At 36.9% G+C, this 16,086-nt stretch overlaps 1 protein-coding gene across 1 annotated transcript in view; it reads right to left on the bottom strand.

Annotated features, from left to right (window-relative positions):
* Positions 1–16,086, bottom strand: part of LOC132092462 (monofunctional C1-tetrahydrofolate synthase, mitochondrial-like) — a 30,294-nt gene that overhangs the window by 11,384 nt on the left and 2,824 nt on the right. Inside the window, exons 6-20 of the mRNA XM_059498704.1 lie at positions 15,919–16,019; positions 13,831–13,967; positions 13,543–13,654; positions 13,068–13,156; positions 12,470–12,567; positions 12,172–12,345; positions 10,927–11,063; positions 10,266–10,312; positions 9,677–9,784; positions 9,433–9,507; positions 8,445–8,547; positions 6,078–6,154; positions 4,789–4,929; positions 4,152–4,220; positions 243–354 (exon numbers count right to left, since the gene is read on the bottom strand). Of these exons, the coding sequence (XP_059354687.1) occupies positions 243–354; positions 4,152–4,220; positions 4,789–4,929; positions 6,078–6,154; positions 8,445–8,547; positions 9,433–9,507; positions 9,677–9,784; positions 10,266–10,312; positions 10,927–11,063; positions 12,172–12,345; positions 12,470–12,567; positions 13,068–13,156; positions 13,543–13,654; positions 13,831–13,967; positions 15,919–16,019 (1,580 nt within the window). The remainder of the gene's footprint in view (positions 1–242; positions 355–4,151; positions 4,221–4,788; positions 4,930–6,077; positions 6,155–8,444; positions 8,548–9,432; positions 9,508–9,676; positions 9,785–10,265; positions 10,313–10,926; positions 11,064–12,171; positions 12,346–12,469; positions 12,568–13,067; positions 13,157–13,542; positions 13,655–13,830; positions 13,968–15,918; positions 16,020–16,086) is intronic.

Below are 16,086 nucleotides of genomic sequence, written 5' to 3'. Positions count from 1 at the left end.
TTTTTTACTAGAACAAGATGTAACAAATGTATTATAAACAGGCATTTTGGGGTTCAAGCATGACAGGATTCTGTGGTAATGGTGGGGAGGGGTGGTATCAAAATATATTTGTGAACAGGAGTCTTGTTATTTTAACTTACCCCCCAACATGGCCTTTGTCTCTGGTCAATGAATGTGTGTGACTATAAAAAGATGCAGAGGTGTGCGACTGAATGTGTTTGTTTGTTTGTGTGTGCACTCACCAACATAGCCCTCTTCTCCAACTAGTTTAAGAGCCAACTTGTCTGCCAAGACAGAGGAGTTTCCATGGGCGATGTTAGCGAAAGGTCCAGCATGCACAAACACTGGAGAGCCCTGACATGACAAAGACATAAACAATATCAGTGCACATAACCCTGCATTTCAAAATATCACACATTAGCAGGTGTGCCTCAAGATTACCTGAAAATACTGTAGAAATGTTTAATTAAGAGCTGGTGACTAATAATACAAGATGTAGGGTTTAAAGAGTTAATTTACCCAAAAATGAAAATGAAAATTACTCAACAAATTACTCACCCTTATGTCATCCTAGTTGTAGATGACTTTCTTCTTTCAGACGAATCTAGTCAGAGTTATATTAAAAATGGTCTTTGATCTTTCAAGCTCACTCAGCGGGTGTTGCCTGCATCAGTCCAAAAGAAATTAAATAAAACACACCCACCCTTAATAAAAAGTGTCTCACATGGCTTCGGGGGGTGAACAAATGCCTCCTGTAGCGAAATGATGCATTTTTGTAAGAAAAAAAAAACATTTAAAACTTAATCACTTTAATCTAGCTTGTGCTCATTGTTGTACACAGAAGCAGCTCCGGGCGGATGACGCATGACCTCGGCTTTGTGCATGCGCTGCTCAGAAGTGACGAACGCAGAAGCACAGAGAAGAGATCCAAACAAAACAATGGTAACTAATTAGAAGTACATACTACATAACGAGGATTTGTAAAGAAGAATGTAGGAGGATTTTGATATAAGCCAAGAGGAGACTGGTTTTCCTTTGCTAAAGTAAGGAAACTTTGCTTCCTTTGCTCCTGTTAACAAACGTTGCTTTTCACGAGACTCACCAGCGCATGTGCAACACTGGCCTCATACGTCATCCACCCGGAGCTGCTTCCGTGTACCACTCTTGGCGCAAGCTAGATTCAAGTGATTATTACATTTTGAATATGGATATTTTTCTCACAAAAAGGCATCGATTCGCTACGCCTTTGTTCACCACCCTGAGACATGTGGATGGGCGCTTTTTATTTAACTTCGTTTGGACTGATGCACTGCAACACCTGCTGAGTGCCATTAAACAGATTGAAAGATCAAAGAGTGTTTTTTTATAACTCTGACTGGATTGGTCTGAAAGAAGAATGTCATGTAATTTATGGGCTAATTTTCATTTTGGGGTGAACTAACCCTTTTAGTAGTCAATCTACATGCCTGAGTTTTTTGCTTAAAACTTATATGGTTAAGATTTTATATGTTACTTAGCACTATTGTATATTCAACAACAATAAAGTTATATGGGTCTGGAAAGTCTGTTTCATCATCATAAGCCAGAAAGCATTTAAAGCTCTGTGAATGTGAATATGAGGTTTGAACTGATGACCCTGCGGTCTTCTGTAACGTCCCAAACACTGAAAAGTGACCTGACCCTTAGCAGCTTAAGGGACAGGAAGGAGAGAGTGCAGGAAAATGGAAAAGGGAGAACATACAAAACAAAGAACGGCGTGATGATGAAGTCATTTAATTTCAGGAAAAATGAAAAAAAAAGAGCTCCATCAGTTGGAAAGAGACCACCTTCCTTTATCTAAACTTTTATCACTGCATCCCAGCATTCTACTTTTACTGCCTTATACAGGTGCTGATATATACTAAATATTCTACATTAACATCACCTTTAAGACTCAAAAGGCCAAAAAAATTAGTCAAGTGAGAAGTGAAATGAACCAAGCTCATTTTAAGACATGACCTTATTAGCTACACAAGCCTGCCAGAGGTTTATTGATCATTTCATTTAATCAAAAAGATTAGTTTGTGTTTTGGTATTTAGTTTGTAAGAGTCCACATTTTCTATATCACTATATTTTTATTTTATGCTGTCGGACAAAAGAGTAGTAAGTTATGCATTTACTTGAGGTTTTGATCTAGAGGCCTTATGAAGCATCATATGAAAGTGATGAAATCTGATAAACATTAACTGTACACTGATTTTGACAATGTGCAGCTCATTATAACCTAAATAGGTTTCACAGGTTTGAAATTTCAGACCTAATTAATCAGTTCAGAAGATCATCAAATATCTTTCATCTGCAAAAGAATTCAATAAATCAATTTACAGCATCAAATTTGCTCACAAAATGGGCATATCTGGCAGCCTATCAACAAGCCCAAAAAAAGCACAAGTGATGGTCTTTATGCATGACTGTGGATGGAAAGAAATTTAAAAAACTATAATATATATTTAAAAAATTGAATAGGAAAGATTGGAGCCTTTTGCCCTGTGAGTGTGGAAAAGAGAAGAGATTTAACATGCCAATGCATGTTAGAAAACAGGAAATACCAAGTGTGCACAGTAGATGGCAACAGGGTGCTTATGCTTATTTAATAGGCAAAATGTTCATCTTATTTTGATGTTTGTCTAGATTATCTAGTTATTGACTCTATATGACTTCCATTTTTAACTAGTACATAAGCTACAAATGTATTTGATTATTCTTATTAATAGTTATAATAACTTTATTAATAGTTCTGTACATGTATCACAAAGCCAATACACAGATGTATTAATATGTTGGATCAATACATTCCCTTTTAAAGGCTTTTTATGCTGACCAAGGATACATTTATTTGATCAAAAATACAGTCAAACAGTAATATTGTGAAACATAAAATAGTGGTTTTGTAGCTTATGTTTTAAAATGTAATTTATTTCTGTAATTTATTTATGACACATTTTAAGGACTCTTTGATTAAATCAAAACAGATTTTATTTGAAAAACAAACTTTATGCAACAATGTAAACGTCTTTACTGTTCCTTTTAATAAATGTAATGCATCATTCCTGAATAGAAGTACTACTGTCTTTAAAAAAAACAAATACTGACCCCAAGATTTTGATATGGTCAACATATATACAGTTGACTTATTTATTTGTTGCATGACACAAACAAGTGGTTTGCTTGGCCAAGCAAACCTAAATAAGAGCATCGTTTTTTTATATATAAAGATTGTGGATATTAAAGACTAACCCTACCCATGAAAGAATACTCTTCACATTTTTATAGAAGTGAAAAGATATTTGCAAAGTCCTTTAATGTCTAAAGGAAGGTTTTTACGATCATACGACTTCTGGGGACAATTTGGTCCCTGAAGTGCAGCTAACATCATACACACACTGGAGACATTTTTTCCTAACACTCTTGACAAATCTCACATCTTTAGTCTATATCAAACATGCTTAGATCCATCTGTGAACACATGCATGTCCTCTTGTTCAGACATTCACACAGTTCCTCACTCATATCCCAATCCCAGCAGGGACATTATAGCACCATGCAAACAGAATACAGTATTCCCACAACCCTTTGCCGCCTTGTTTGTTCTGATACAATTCCTCCTCACAAGAGAAACAGGAAACCAGACAGGAAAGGTTTCAAAAAGCAATTCTGTGGCCCTCTCTACAAACATGCAACTTCTATGCATCTCACACGCAAAAACATACGCATGTACACACCAAACATCAATCCCTAGTCATTAGCATGTTTTAAAGTCATAGAGATGAAAGGCATTCCAACAATCAGGCTTTTCACCAGTCAATTTCTCATTCCCAGTTTTCTCGTGGTGTTCAGGGTGTGACAGTGAAAGACAGAGACAAACTCCCACTGAGCCGAAACCAAAACCAGATGTGCATGTGTTACTGTATGAGTGTGTGTTTTTGTTGTCATGCCTCGAATATCCTATCACTTCCCCAATGCTGAGAGTATCAAGTTTAGGAGTTTCCATCAAGATAGGACAGTTATGTGTGCATTTGTGGGAGACAGAATAAGAAAAATCGCACAGAAGCGAATGACTGTGTAAAAGATACTGAGTGTTTGCGGTACAGGAACAGGGAAGAGGTCTCACCTCCAGTGTCTGCATCAGTGTGGGTTTGATAGCATCTTTCATGAGGACTGCCAAAGCCCCGGTTACACCCTGAGAAAACCAAAGAGCAAAGAAATGTCAAAGTATATTGTTCATAGCAGTTGTTGAATCTTTCTATGGTAGGGCTGTGCATAACCATGACATTTTTTGGTGATTTGTGATAAATATCCTGGTTTCATCACATTGCTTACAGTGTAAGTTTAACACTATTTTCACAATATTTAAAATATTTTAGTCAATTCACAATGCTGTTTTTGAAACCCATGAATATTATGACTATATTTTAATTATACTTAGTAATCATTGTTTACATACATAGTAAGACCATAGATTTTTTTTTTATGTTTTTGAAATAAGTAAAAAATACAGCAAAAACAGTAATATTATTAAACATTACCAATTTAAAATAATTGTTTTCTATTATAACATTTCAAAATGCAATTTATTCCTTTTATGGCAAAGTTGATTTTTTAAGCAGCGATTGCTCAAATAGTTTTTTAGGATTGTTTGATGAATAGAAATTTAAAAAGAATAGCATTCATTTCTGTGACTTTTGATCAATTTATAGGTAGCTCTCTCTCTCTCTCTCTCTCACACACACACACACACACACACACACCAAGTCATCTGCAGTGATCGGCTGGCCGTTCCTGCTGCTGCCCACAACCATACGTCCCAGCCTTGCTCGCATATCAGCCAGTCCATCTGTTAGAGCAAGGATTGCCATGATCTCACTGGCCACCGCAATATCAAACTGGGTCTGTAAGAACAAAGGGGAAAAAATCACATATTGACCAGCACACAAACACTTCACACTGATGATTTAGGTGATTTTTTATCAAAATAAGACATCATGATAAAGAGAGTGGAGAGATTTGTCAGAGACACACGCACGCAACATCTGCCAGTAAACTGCTACCACATGTGTCTAAGACAACCCCAGCTGGAGTAAAAACGAGCTGTCCTGGTTTAACTCTCAGCTAATAAATACTCTCAGTTTTATAAATAATAAAACAGCTGGGAGTGGTGGCCAGATGCCCTATGAGGAGAGATGGGCCACTTAATACACACCACTTGTGTCAATATTACTTTCCATTTAACTGCATTTACAGCACCCTAATTGCTGAGATGATACCAAGTCAAGGTTTGCAACGCCTGAAGTAACATGCTTAAGTGCTTTTTTAACATTTCAAACACACACACACTCTTTCTGTCTTTCCAAAATGCACATACTGTATATTATGTTGTTCAAGAACACAGTACTCGGGGGAAGGCGGGGGGGGTCGTGGCCTAGTGGTTAGAGAGTTTGACTCCTAACCCTATGGTTGTGGGTTGGAATCTCGGGCCGGCAATACCATGACTAAGGTGCCCTCGATGCAAGGCATCGAACCCCCAACTGCCCCCCGGGCGCTGCAGCATAAATGGCTGCCCACTGCTCCAGGAGTGTTCACAGTGTGTGTGTGTTCACTGCTCTGTGTGTGGGTTAAATGCAGAGCACGAATTCTGAGTATGGGTCACCATACTTGGCTGAATGCCACGTCACTTTTACTAGGCTGTAATGGACATTTCAGTGGTTTCGGTACAGTGGGAGGGAGACAAACATAAGCACATGATTGACCAGCTCAAACGGTTTGCTACAATGTGTGCGCAGTAACACCTTTTTTAATGGGACTGTTTCCCATTAAGGTGCACACTGTTATCTGCGTGACTTGGTTTAAAAGTCATTATTTCTGACAGCCGCTGACATACTGCAAGACTTAACAGATTCCAGCTTAGGGAAATAGACAGAAAAGTGAGAGAGGGAATAGAGAAAGAGAGATACATAGTCATCGAGAAAAAGTGACAAAAAAACTTCTACACTTCAAATTTGACTGTTGGTTAACTGAATCAGAAATATGAAGCACATACCTGGCGAGCATGGCCTTTTTCTGTGTTGGCCTGACCAACAGTGATCTTGCGCAGAAATCTGTCATTGGTATCAACAACTATTTGAAACAAGAAAACATATGTTAAGAGTGAAACCAGAATGAAGCCTCTGCTTCTACCTTAAGATAGTTCACCCAAAAATAAATTGTTCTCTTATTTACTCATTCTCATGTCATTCCAAACCTGTATGACTTTCTTTCTTCCATTAAAACACATAAGGAGAAATTAAGGATGTACTGGTCACTCATTTCCATACAATTACAACAAATGTGGAAAAAAGCTTTCAAGCTATAAAATTAAATACAGTGAAAGACCCATAAAAGTAGTCAACATGATTGGTGCACTATATTCCAAGTTGCTTGAACCATTATGATTTGTGTCACTATTCACTGATCATCTACAATGTACAGAGGACTGAGAGTGACTCTTTAAAATAAGTTATCAGTTTCTCAATTCAAACATAAAAGGGAAATAAATAACATTAAACTAACATTCAAATAATGTTAATAGATATTCAAAACTTATATTTTGTCTATTTTATTTGTTTTCATAATATATATTAAAAGAGTAAAATAGTAAATTAAATCATTTTAGAAGCACATTTTAAATGGCATTTTAAAGGAAATTTGAAAATATCTTTTGCCACTTGCCAATTCCTTTTTTGTCCATTAGTGAGATGCTTTTATTTAACTGTTAGTCAATCAAATAAAAAATAAAAAAAACAGCTCAGTTATTGGGGAAATTTTGCCTTTATTTTAAGTGTTACTCTCTGTCCTCCATGCAACTACTACATCCAGATCATTAAGATGGTAAATTGATCTCTACAACCAGATTAGTATGATTGATGAACAAATTATTCAGACCTGTTTTGTTAACAAGATCAACAGAGAAATTGAACCGTTTCGACAAAATGACAATTCTCATATATGGGTTAATTTTTACTCTAACCTTACTTAATAATGATAGAAACACAAAGCATTTAAAACCTTTTGTAATGGATAGATTTCAAGATTTTTTTTTAATAAAATCACACTGGTTGGCTTGTTCTATCTGCTCAAGCGCCGCAGCGCTGCGTTTGAAGACAACTTCTGAAGAGATTCAAGTCATGAGGGAACTCAGCTGGATGCTGAATGCTGCAAGCTGGACAAATTTTGCAGTCACTGCTGAGAAGACGTATGAGGCAATCTAATGAATCCCAAAAACCAATGACCTAAAGAGACCCAGAGGGATGGGTGCCAGGCGAAACCATAACCTTGCAATAAGCATGCATTCCAAGACTTTTTGTATTTTTTTTTCTTGCAGCCAAGCTGAATGTAGGAGGGTGCAGTATGAGACACAAACACAACTCCCTAAGGGCCAAGAAGTTGCAGGGGAAAGAATTCAAACCCTCTGGTATTTTCTCATGGAAAAGCAGAACAATTGTTATAAGTCTCATTTTAAACATGTCATGGGCAACAAAAAATTACAACAGTGGTTTAGTCTGCTTTCTGGCTGTCTCTCGTATCCCTCTTGTGTATCTGTTTCAATTCATCCATCTGATGAATTGAAACAGCGTACATGAACTACACCATAACATACGGCACAGCCAAAATGTTTAATCTGAAGAGTGATTAATAAACTAAAAAAAGACCATGAAAATGTAGTCTGAGGATCATTATTCACAATGATATCTTCCCATAATGGGCCATGGAAAACCCTAATGGTTAAAACCATAGATTTATGAATGTCAGCTTTTTGTACAGAATTGCCAAACCTTCTCAGACACACACACACACACACACACACACAGATTCACAGCAGGAGAGAGATGTAAAGCTGTTTTTAATATTCCAGGCTCCTCATCTTAATGTGCACTTTTGAACCGACAGAGTAAATATCCCATCAGTTACTGCAGCACTCTTCTGAATGTAGGGCTAAAGGCAGCAGATGTTCCCAGGTGGCCATGAGTAAAACGGGAAACAACCCAATCCAGCTGAATCTCGTCCCCCAGTGATCGCAGCTATCAGACAGCACTGCACCATAACCAAAAGGTCTACATTTGGCATCCCTTCCAGGTGCGAAGAGTGGACTCGTTATTTCATCAAAAATTGCTCTCATATGTAATGACATGGCTAGTTTATGGTGCTGTCCCGCTAGCCATTTTAAAACAGAAGAGTCAAATGTGGCAATAGCATTCCAATGACCACATATTGTGTCATACTGCATGCTTCAGCTCCCGGTCTTATGCATCATATACCCTGTACCACAATCTCTAAATCTCTTTCTGTGACTTATCAAGCATTGAGCAATTTTTTTAAGAACAAGCCATATGCAGAACAGTAAAGCAATCTACATTGCACAAGATCCTACCTCTCTGCCATGTGACCTTCTCAGGGTCAAGGTCAAGACGGACAAATGCCCTGACCTCTTCTGGTGTGAGGTCACTGGGGTCAGATTTGTTTATTCCAAGATGCTGAAAACATAGGTGAGGAAGAGACAGACACAAATGCAGTGATTATTATGATGAAAAACTGGTTCATTCATATTTATGTGGTTCATTCATACTTCTTATTAAAGCATTTTCATTTCTGCAGTAAGTTTTGGCCTTTACTAGGTACTGTACAGTCATAAATGTCTTTCAGACTAAATTTTTTATTCGATTTCTCTCCGAATCACTGTCTGTTCTCTTGTAAATTTACTGACTTTGCCTGTCTCAGCTTATCTGACACAGTCAACATAACACAACACTTCAATTGTTTACTTTATAAAATATTTTTTAAAAAGTAAGAAAAAAAAGAAGTGAAGGGCTAAACTTGTGAATGATGAGACTTGCTGTGAATTACAACCTTATAAGAAAGAATTGCTAGTTTTCGCAGTAGCTGCCTGAGGACCCCTGTTGGTTATCTGATGTGCTGCTTCCAAAGTTCTTGTGCAGTTCTTCTCAACATTTTTATTAACCTCCCCATTGTCCACAATCATACCTATTCCAGAAGTCTTAAGAGGGGAATGTTTTACAGAGTTCCCATTTATCGGGAAAAGGATTCAAGATAGGGATGTCATTCTTTTTTTTTTTAATAGTTTTAACCTGTTAAATTATTTTATTTGGCATAGTAAATACATATTTAAAATTAGGCTTTTCAAGAACACAGAAGCCCTGGCTCTTCAGTGGAAAAAGGGGGATTCTTGTATGTGTGTGATAAAAGGGGATGCATTAAAATAAAAAGTGACGAAATGAATTAATATAAAAAATCTGGTTTATTTTAATGCTTGCATTTTAATACAAAGCATTAAAATCAAATGATGATGGCATTATAGAAGTTAAAAAGGTCAGAGGTACAAAGATCTTGTCCAGACTCACCTGTAGGCGAGCCATCTGTATAGGAGAGAAGCATCTCACACCGTTAACAGATGGCACTAGTCTGCTGTACAGGGCCTAAAAGACACAAAAACAACTTAAAGCTGTTTAAAGTATTATGAAGTAATAAATATACAATTACAGACAGTACAGAACCAGAAACAATTCTACTGACTGCTGATGAATGCTGATGAATCATAAAATTAAATCATGTGAAATTAAAAACATTCTGATTGCAGTTGTTTACCCTGTCTGATTGAGTAGCTTCATGGAGAATGCGGGCATCGATAGCTGCCGCCACTAGATTATTGGCTGCTGTTATAGCGTGGATGTCTCCTGTGAGGTGGAGATTAAACTGAAGGGGGAAAAAATAGTGAGAGTAAGAGTGAGTAAGCGTTTTTTTCTAAAGCTTCTGATAAAGACAGTATCAGCTCACACACACACACACACAAACACATTCAGTGTTGTCCAAAAGTCTGAGATAACAGAAAATATGAGATTCAAAACGTAATATAAAGCTACAAACAAAAAGTCTCATTATTTCCATCCATGCTGTTATTAAAGCAAAACATGGACGTATCATAAAACAAAAAAATTCCGAATTACGTTATCTTTCCTTTTACACTTTGAAATGAATATGCTGATATTTACCGGTAATAAAAAAAAACTGAATTAGAAAAATCTATTTTCACTGGTCTCAGAGTTTTAGACATTGTGCTTTATTTTACTTGGTCTCAATGGGTGTGTGAGTTTCTTTTAAGGGCTGTCATCACTTGTGCCATACTAAGGGAAAGGGCTTTGTGATAACGGGAGACAGGATGTCTGTAGTCACTCACCTCCTCCATAGGAATGACCTGTGCATATCCTCCACCCGCCGCTCCTCCTGCAGGGAGACAAAATAATGAAGCAGGCTAACAAACACACAGCAATGAAAACACAAGACAATATGTCTGACATGAGCTCTGATCCTAAATCTAGCGAACTGCCCAGCTGTGTACTAAACGGGCAGCAACTTCGAGCGCCACACAAATAGCAGTTTGCACAACAAACTATTGCAATTCATTTAAATTATGTTACTAAGCTAATGACATAATAATCCACATACATATATAAATAAATATGTAGAATTTAAAATAAAATTACATCAATTACATTTTTTTGATTCAATTTTGAAAATACCCTATACATTACATTTTTTGTATTTTTACAATAAATTTGAATTATATTTTATTTCCATTCATTTAATTTTATTTAGCCATCTTGAATTTATTTTACTGAACTCAATGCAGGGCATTCTGGGATTGCCTACTCTACAAAGGACAAGATAGAGTGCCTTAAAATCAGTGCATCTTAGAAAGTTGCATAATTATAAAAACTGCATTTTAGTGCAACCGTCAGGAAGTGTATCGGTGATACCTTGAAATGTTGTTATGGTAGTTACTGTTATCCATGTGCTACGATATCAAACTAAAGTAAAGCAAGCACACAAAAACACACCTTTGACACCAAACGTTGGGCCCTGGGAAGGCTGTCGCAGGCAAGCGAAAGAGTTGAGCTTAAGATGAGCGGAGAGGGCCTGGACAAGACCTATGGTCACTGTACTCTTCCCTTCACCCAGAGGAGTGGGAGTTATACTGAAAGACACAGACCGAAAACATTATCAACACATGCTTTCCCACATTCACAGGGAGAAGGTTGTGACTATACATCTATCTGCCTTCCTCATTTCCGTTTTCCCTCTGATCTCACTACATTAGACTGCTGGCAAACCCTCGCCCCATCAGCATCCTCCCTCCCTCTCGCTCAGTCTTTGTGGAGCAGCTCTTTTGGCAGAGCAGTAAAGGCATGCCAATGGCTGACAGTATTAGGGTAGGCTGGGTGGGGAGGGCAGTGCTGCTTCACAGCATCTGTACACAGAACAAAGAATGTGACTTAAAGAAGAAGAGTTAAGGGAGAGAGAAGGGGCTGCTGATAAAGTCAGGGGTCTGCGGATTCCCCAAACACATGAAAGAGACCCTGGGCCCCCATTTGGAGCTGACTGAGCCATGCTTCACACACACGGATGAAAGGGAGGCTCCTGGTGGGCTGGTGGGTTCACCATTCACTCTCTCTAGGAATTCTGAAGCAGAGTACAAATGTGCACACAGAAGTGAGCGTGAAAACAACCATTGACCTGAAGTTTTCCTTAAATGCTTTTAACCTTTAAATTAAGGTCCTTGCAGTGCTACTATGATGGTCATCAATTCATCTCCCATTGTCTTTTACTGATTAAAACCTGTTCAACAAATTAAGTCAATACAGTTTTCGTTCAATTAAGATTTGTATCATTGCTTTTGGTACCGATATTTCATTTCATTTCGGTTTAATTTATTCCTGGTTTGTATAGTGTACACACTGTCACTTCTAACACTGAATCTAAAGATACAAAAAAATGATAACCTGATTAGACAACTTTTTTTAAAAAGATTGTTCGAAGGAAATTACCAAACATCCAAAACAACGCTGTGTGTCAGACTGAATGCGCTCGCTCCATGGATGTACATATGGTGGTCATTTTACCAGCTTAAAACTCACTAAGAGCTTATGAAATATCCAAAGCAGTGTTCACATATATCCAAATGAATGGTGTTAACAGAACAATCAGTTTAATCAAACAAAACCTTCCAAGTGTAAACACACCCTTAGATAAATAATATGACATGAATTTAACTTCAATGACAGAATTAAAAACTGATGTCACACCCTGCCACCAGGACATATTTGCCATTAGGCTGATGTTGGAGGCGGTTGAGAAGGGACAGATGGACTTTGGCTTTGGTGTTTCCATAGGCCTCCAGCTCCTCTGGAAGCAGCCCAATCTCCTGAGCCAGCTGGGATATGGGTTTGGGAGTCTGTGCCCTGGAGATCTCTATATCACTGAGGATTACAGAAACGAGGAAACAGAAAGATGGAGAGACCAATTAGTTCTGTGCACAAATGAACAAGCAAAGGTCTGAGTGATGCAAATTCTGTAGAAAGTAAAAGACAAAGCTGCTCGTACCTAGGCACAGGTGACAGTGGTTGAAGTTTTAGTGGGCGGAGCCTCCATGGCTGGTACTGCTGTTCTTGTGTCCACCTCCTGCTGCTCCTCACTACATGCTGGCAGATCACAACAGCAGCGATAAACATCACAGTGAACACCTCAAAATGACTTCTTCATTCACTGCAGAATTATGTGCAAAAATATATACTACAAAAAATATACTGGCAATATCTACTGTGATTTGGCATAACACTATACCTTTCGAAAGTTCAAAAGTACATTTATAAATTTACAAAAGATTTCAATAGAAAGTTAAAAAGAAACTGCATTTTTTTTATATATTTATTGAAGAATCCTGAAATCCTGTTTCCACAAAAATATTAAGCACCACAACTGTCTCAATGATAACAACAATGATCCTGGTGATTAAAGTTTTTAAAGTTCTGGTGATTTAAAGTTTTCAGCACTGTTGGGGAAAAGGTTTACTTTGTTAAACAGGAAATTAATGTTTCAATGATGCAAACAAAATTCTAAATTCAGATATTAAGTTGGTATAATTATTTATCCTATTTATTTAGACTTTAATAGAAAGAAGAAACAACAGCAGGTCTCTCACCTGCATTCTAAGCGCAGCACTAAGAGGCCCAACTCCAGCACTAGATTCAGCTTCAGCTTCAGCTCTGTGCTCCCAACTGTCAGGTTGCTCTAGGAGATAAGATCATATGTATGAAAAGTTGGCCCGGACGGAGCATCTAAGGAAATACAATTAGCGGTGTCTTTATTATGTTCCCCACACTAATGGAATTTGTGGGTTATGGAGGAAATAGCATGGGCCTCTATAACCATTAAGGTCTCCTGTAGATGGAAGGTAATGAAAGGTGAAGGAAACTGCGTGCCTGATTTAATCAGTTTCAGAGGAATCACATGCTTGTCTTTCACTTCCATGATTATACAATTATAACAGTTCCTTCAATTCTCAAATGACACTTCTCAAGTGAAGAAGTGCTCTATATGTTTTACCTATACTAGCAACGTAAAAATCAATTGTTAGAATGTGTGCCAGGCTTAATATCTTTAATTTGAAAACGTACCTTCCATTAGGGCTGAGCTGAGGTTAATGACTGCCACCCCCGGTCTTAACCAAGTGGGTGGCAGGCCCTTGTGGCCAGTTTCTAAGAATACCACCACATCCGAATCCATGATCTGAAAGAAAGAAAGACAATTAGTGTATGCTTCAAATGATTTATCCATAGACTGTATAAAAAAAGGATTTAGCCAGATGTCCCTCCTAAAACAAAGCACCATTGCCCTCTGCTGCTGAAAATACCAAACTACACCTAAAAATTGACATGAGTATCTCCCAATGATCAATCATTTACCGGTTTCTGCAAGTGCTTTGAGCTCCACTGGCAGGTCTGCACCATCACACCATTGTTTTGCAGCAAAAACTGAAGCGTTGCCTTCAGGGGTCCCTCAAGACCCAGCAGCACTGCCATCTTGCCAACCAATGGGGCGTCTAAAGGAGAATTACAAAAAAGGAAATGCTGTATATTTAATTTGGCTCTAACTAATTCATCATAACCTTTACCTTTATGCTACAATAAAAAAAACATTCTAAAATTTTGAGTCAATAAGATGTTTTTTGGAGAGAAATTGACACTTTTATTGAGCAAGCACCCATCAGTTTGATCAAAATTGACAGTCAAAACTATTTATTTTATACAAAAAAAAATAAAAAAAAAATAATAATAATATATATATATTTATTTATTTATTTAAAATAAATGCTGTTGTTTTTAACTTTCTCTATAATGAAAAAAGTAGCATATTTCCACAAAAATATTATGCAACATTTACAGTAATCCATATTTCTTGAATAGGGTTGCAAAGGGGCAGAAAATATCCAGTACATTTCTAGAAACTGTCCATGGGAACTTAATCTGGGAAATTTTGGAAATTTTCCAAGTTGGAACTTAACAGGAATTTATGCGAATTAATTGGACATTTGAGAAAATTTACAGAAAGTGTATCATATACAAACATAAATATAAACATTTTGTTTGGTCATAAGTTGGCATGCATGCAAACTAATAGAAGTTTTAAGAATTAAATTGTAAGATTTTTTATTTTTTTTAAACCTGTGATATAATTTTCAGGATTCATTGATGAATAAAAAAAAAGTACATTAAAAAAGAAAACCATTATTTTAAATTGTAATAATTCTTCACACTATTAATGTTTTGTTCTGTATCTTTGAACAAATAAATGCAAGTTTGATTAGCGCAAGACTTTTCTTTAAAAAACATTAAAAACAATATGTGTCCACACTTTTGACCAATACTTTGCTTCTGTAATATAACAGAAAACTAGCTAGCAAACGGTACAAGAAAGACCATCACAGCTTTAGCTAGCTAGCACATGATACCTAGCCTCATAAATTATCAATGAAATAGTGCCAACTAACTTACATTTTTCATATCTGATTTACTGGGTAGCTGCTATATAACAAATTTGGGTATTTGATAGTTAAACTCAAATACCATAGAACAAATATATTTACAAAGTAATTTCAAACCTTGAATGGAAGCCTGGAAAATGAGGGGGAAATTCCCTTTTAGGTGACAAGGGGGGGTTGTGGGAAGGGGAGGGTCATTTTAAGAAATGTTTTTGTTTTGTTTGCTCAGTCACTGTATTTGTTTTAACAATGGTATAATTATGTTGTGCAATAGCTTACACACAGCACAAGCAAGATTTAAACACTAATTTAAGCAATATTTATGTAATTTATGTGAATACTCAGCAAGATGGACAGTTTGACATCATTTTGTGTTCAGTATTCTAGAAATGATCTGTACATGTTATAAAGGAATGAATGCACAGTGCATGTAGGGGATGTGTTCTTAATAGCCCTGCAGTAATTGTTTGCCGTGTGCATGTGACTGAGGAATGTGAAGGGTAGAAATCAGCTGAAATTACGTTAAATCTGGTTGTTTTAACATCCCTGTTCCTGCAATTGTGCAAATTCCCAGTTTATTCCAACAGAAATTTTCCAGCCTTGAAAATTCCCGGAATCTTGCAACCCTATTCTTGAACACCAAATCGGCACATTAAAATGATTCCTGAAGGATCGTGTGACACTAAAGGCCGCTGAAAATTCAGCTTTGCCACAACAAGAATAAATAATCTTTGAAAATATATTAGAAAATTCAGAATTCTGATTCTCTGATTCAGAATTCTGATTCTGAAAACAGTAATTTTATAATGTAATAATATTTCATAATATTAAAGTTTTAACTGTATTTTTAATCAAATAAATGCAGTCCTAATGAGAATTATATTTTTGAAAGGTAGCGTACATTAATCTTTAGAGGAATACTCTATTCAGTAGAATTAGCAGCCTTTGTGAAACATTTTACCTTTTGAATTAAAATGTAATAACATATGCCAAAATGCATACAGATACACACCATGTCTAGCAAGCATTTTCAGCACAGCTCCAGCTACAGGTGAGGCAAAGCCATCTCTCTGATCCCCCAGCACCACACGGCCAACATTAAGATCAGAGACCCTGCAAACACATACATATACAAACAGTAGTGGTAAGGGGGGGGGGGGTATTAAATAAATATATCTAG

This window comes from Carassius carassius, chromosome 18 (assembly GCF_963082965.1).
Source record: "Carassius carassius chromosome 18, fCarCar2.1, whole genome shotgun sequence".
Taxonomy (NCBI): domain Eukaryota; kingdom Metazoa; phylum Chordata; class Actinopteri; order Cypriniformes; family Cyprinidae; genus Carassius; species Carassius carassius.
Note: the sequence above shows the minus strand (reverse complement) of the source record. Positions and strands in the feature narration are given on the sequence as shown.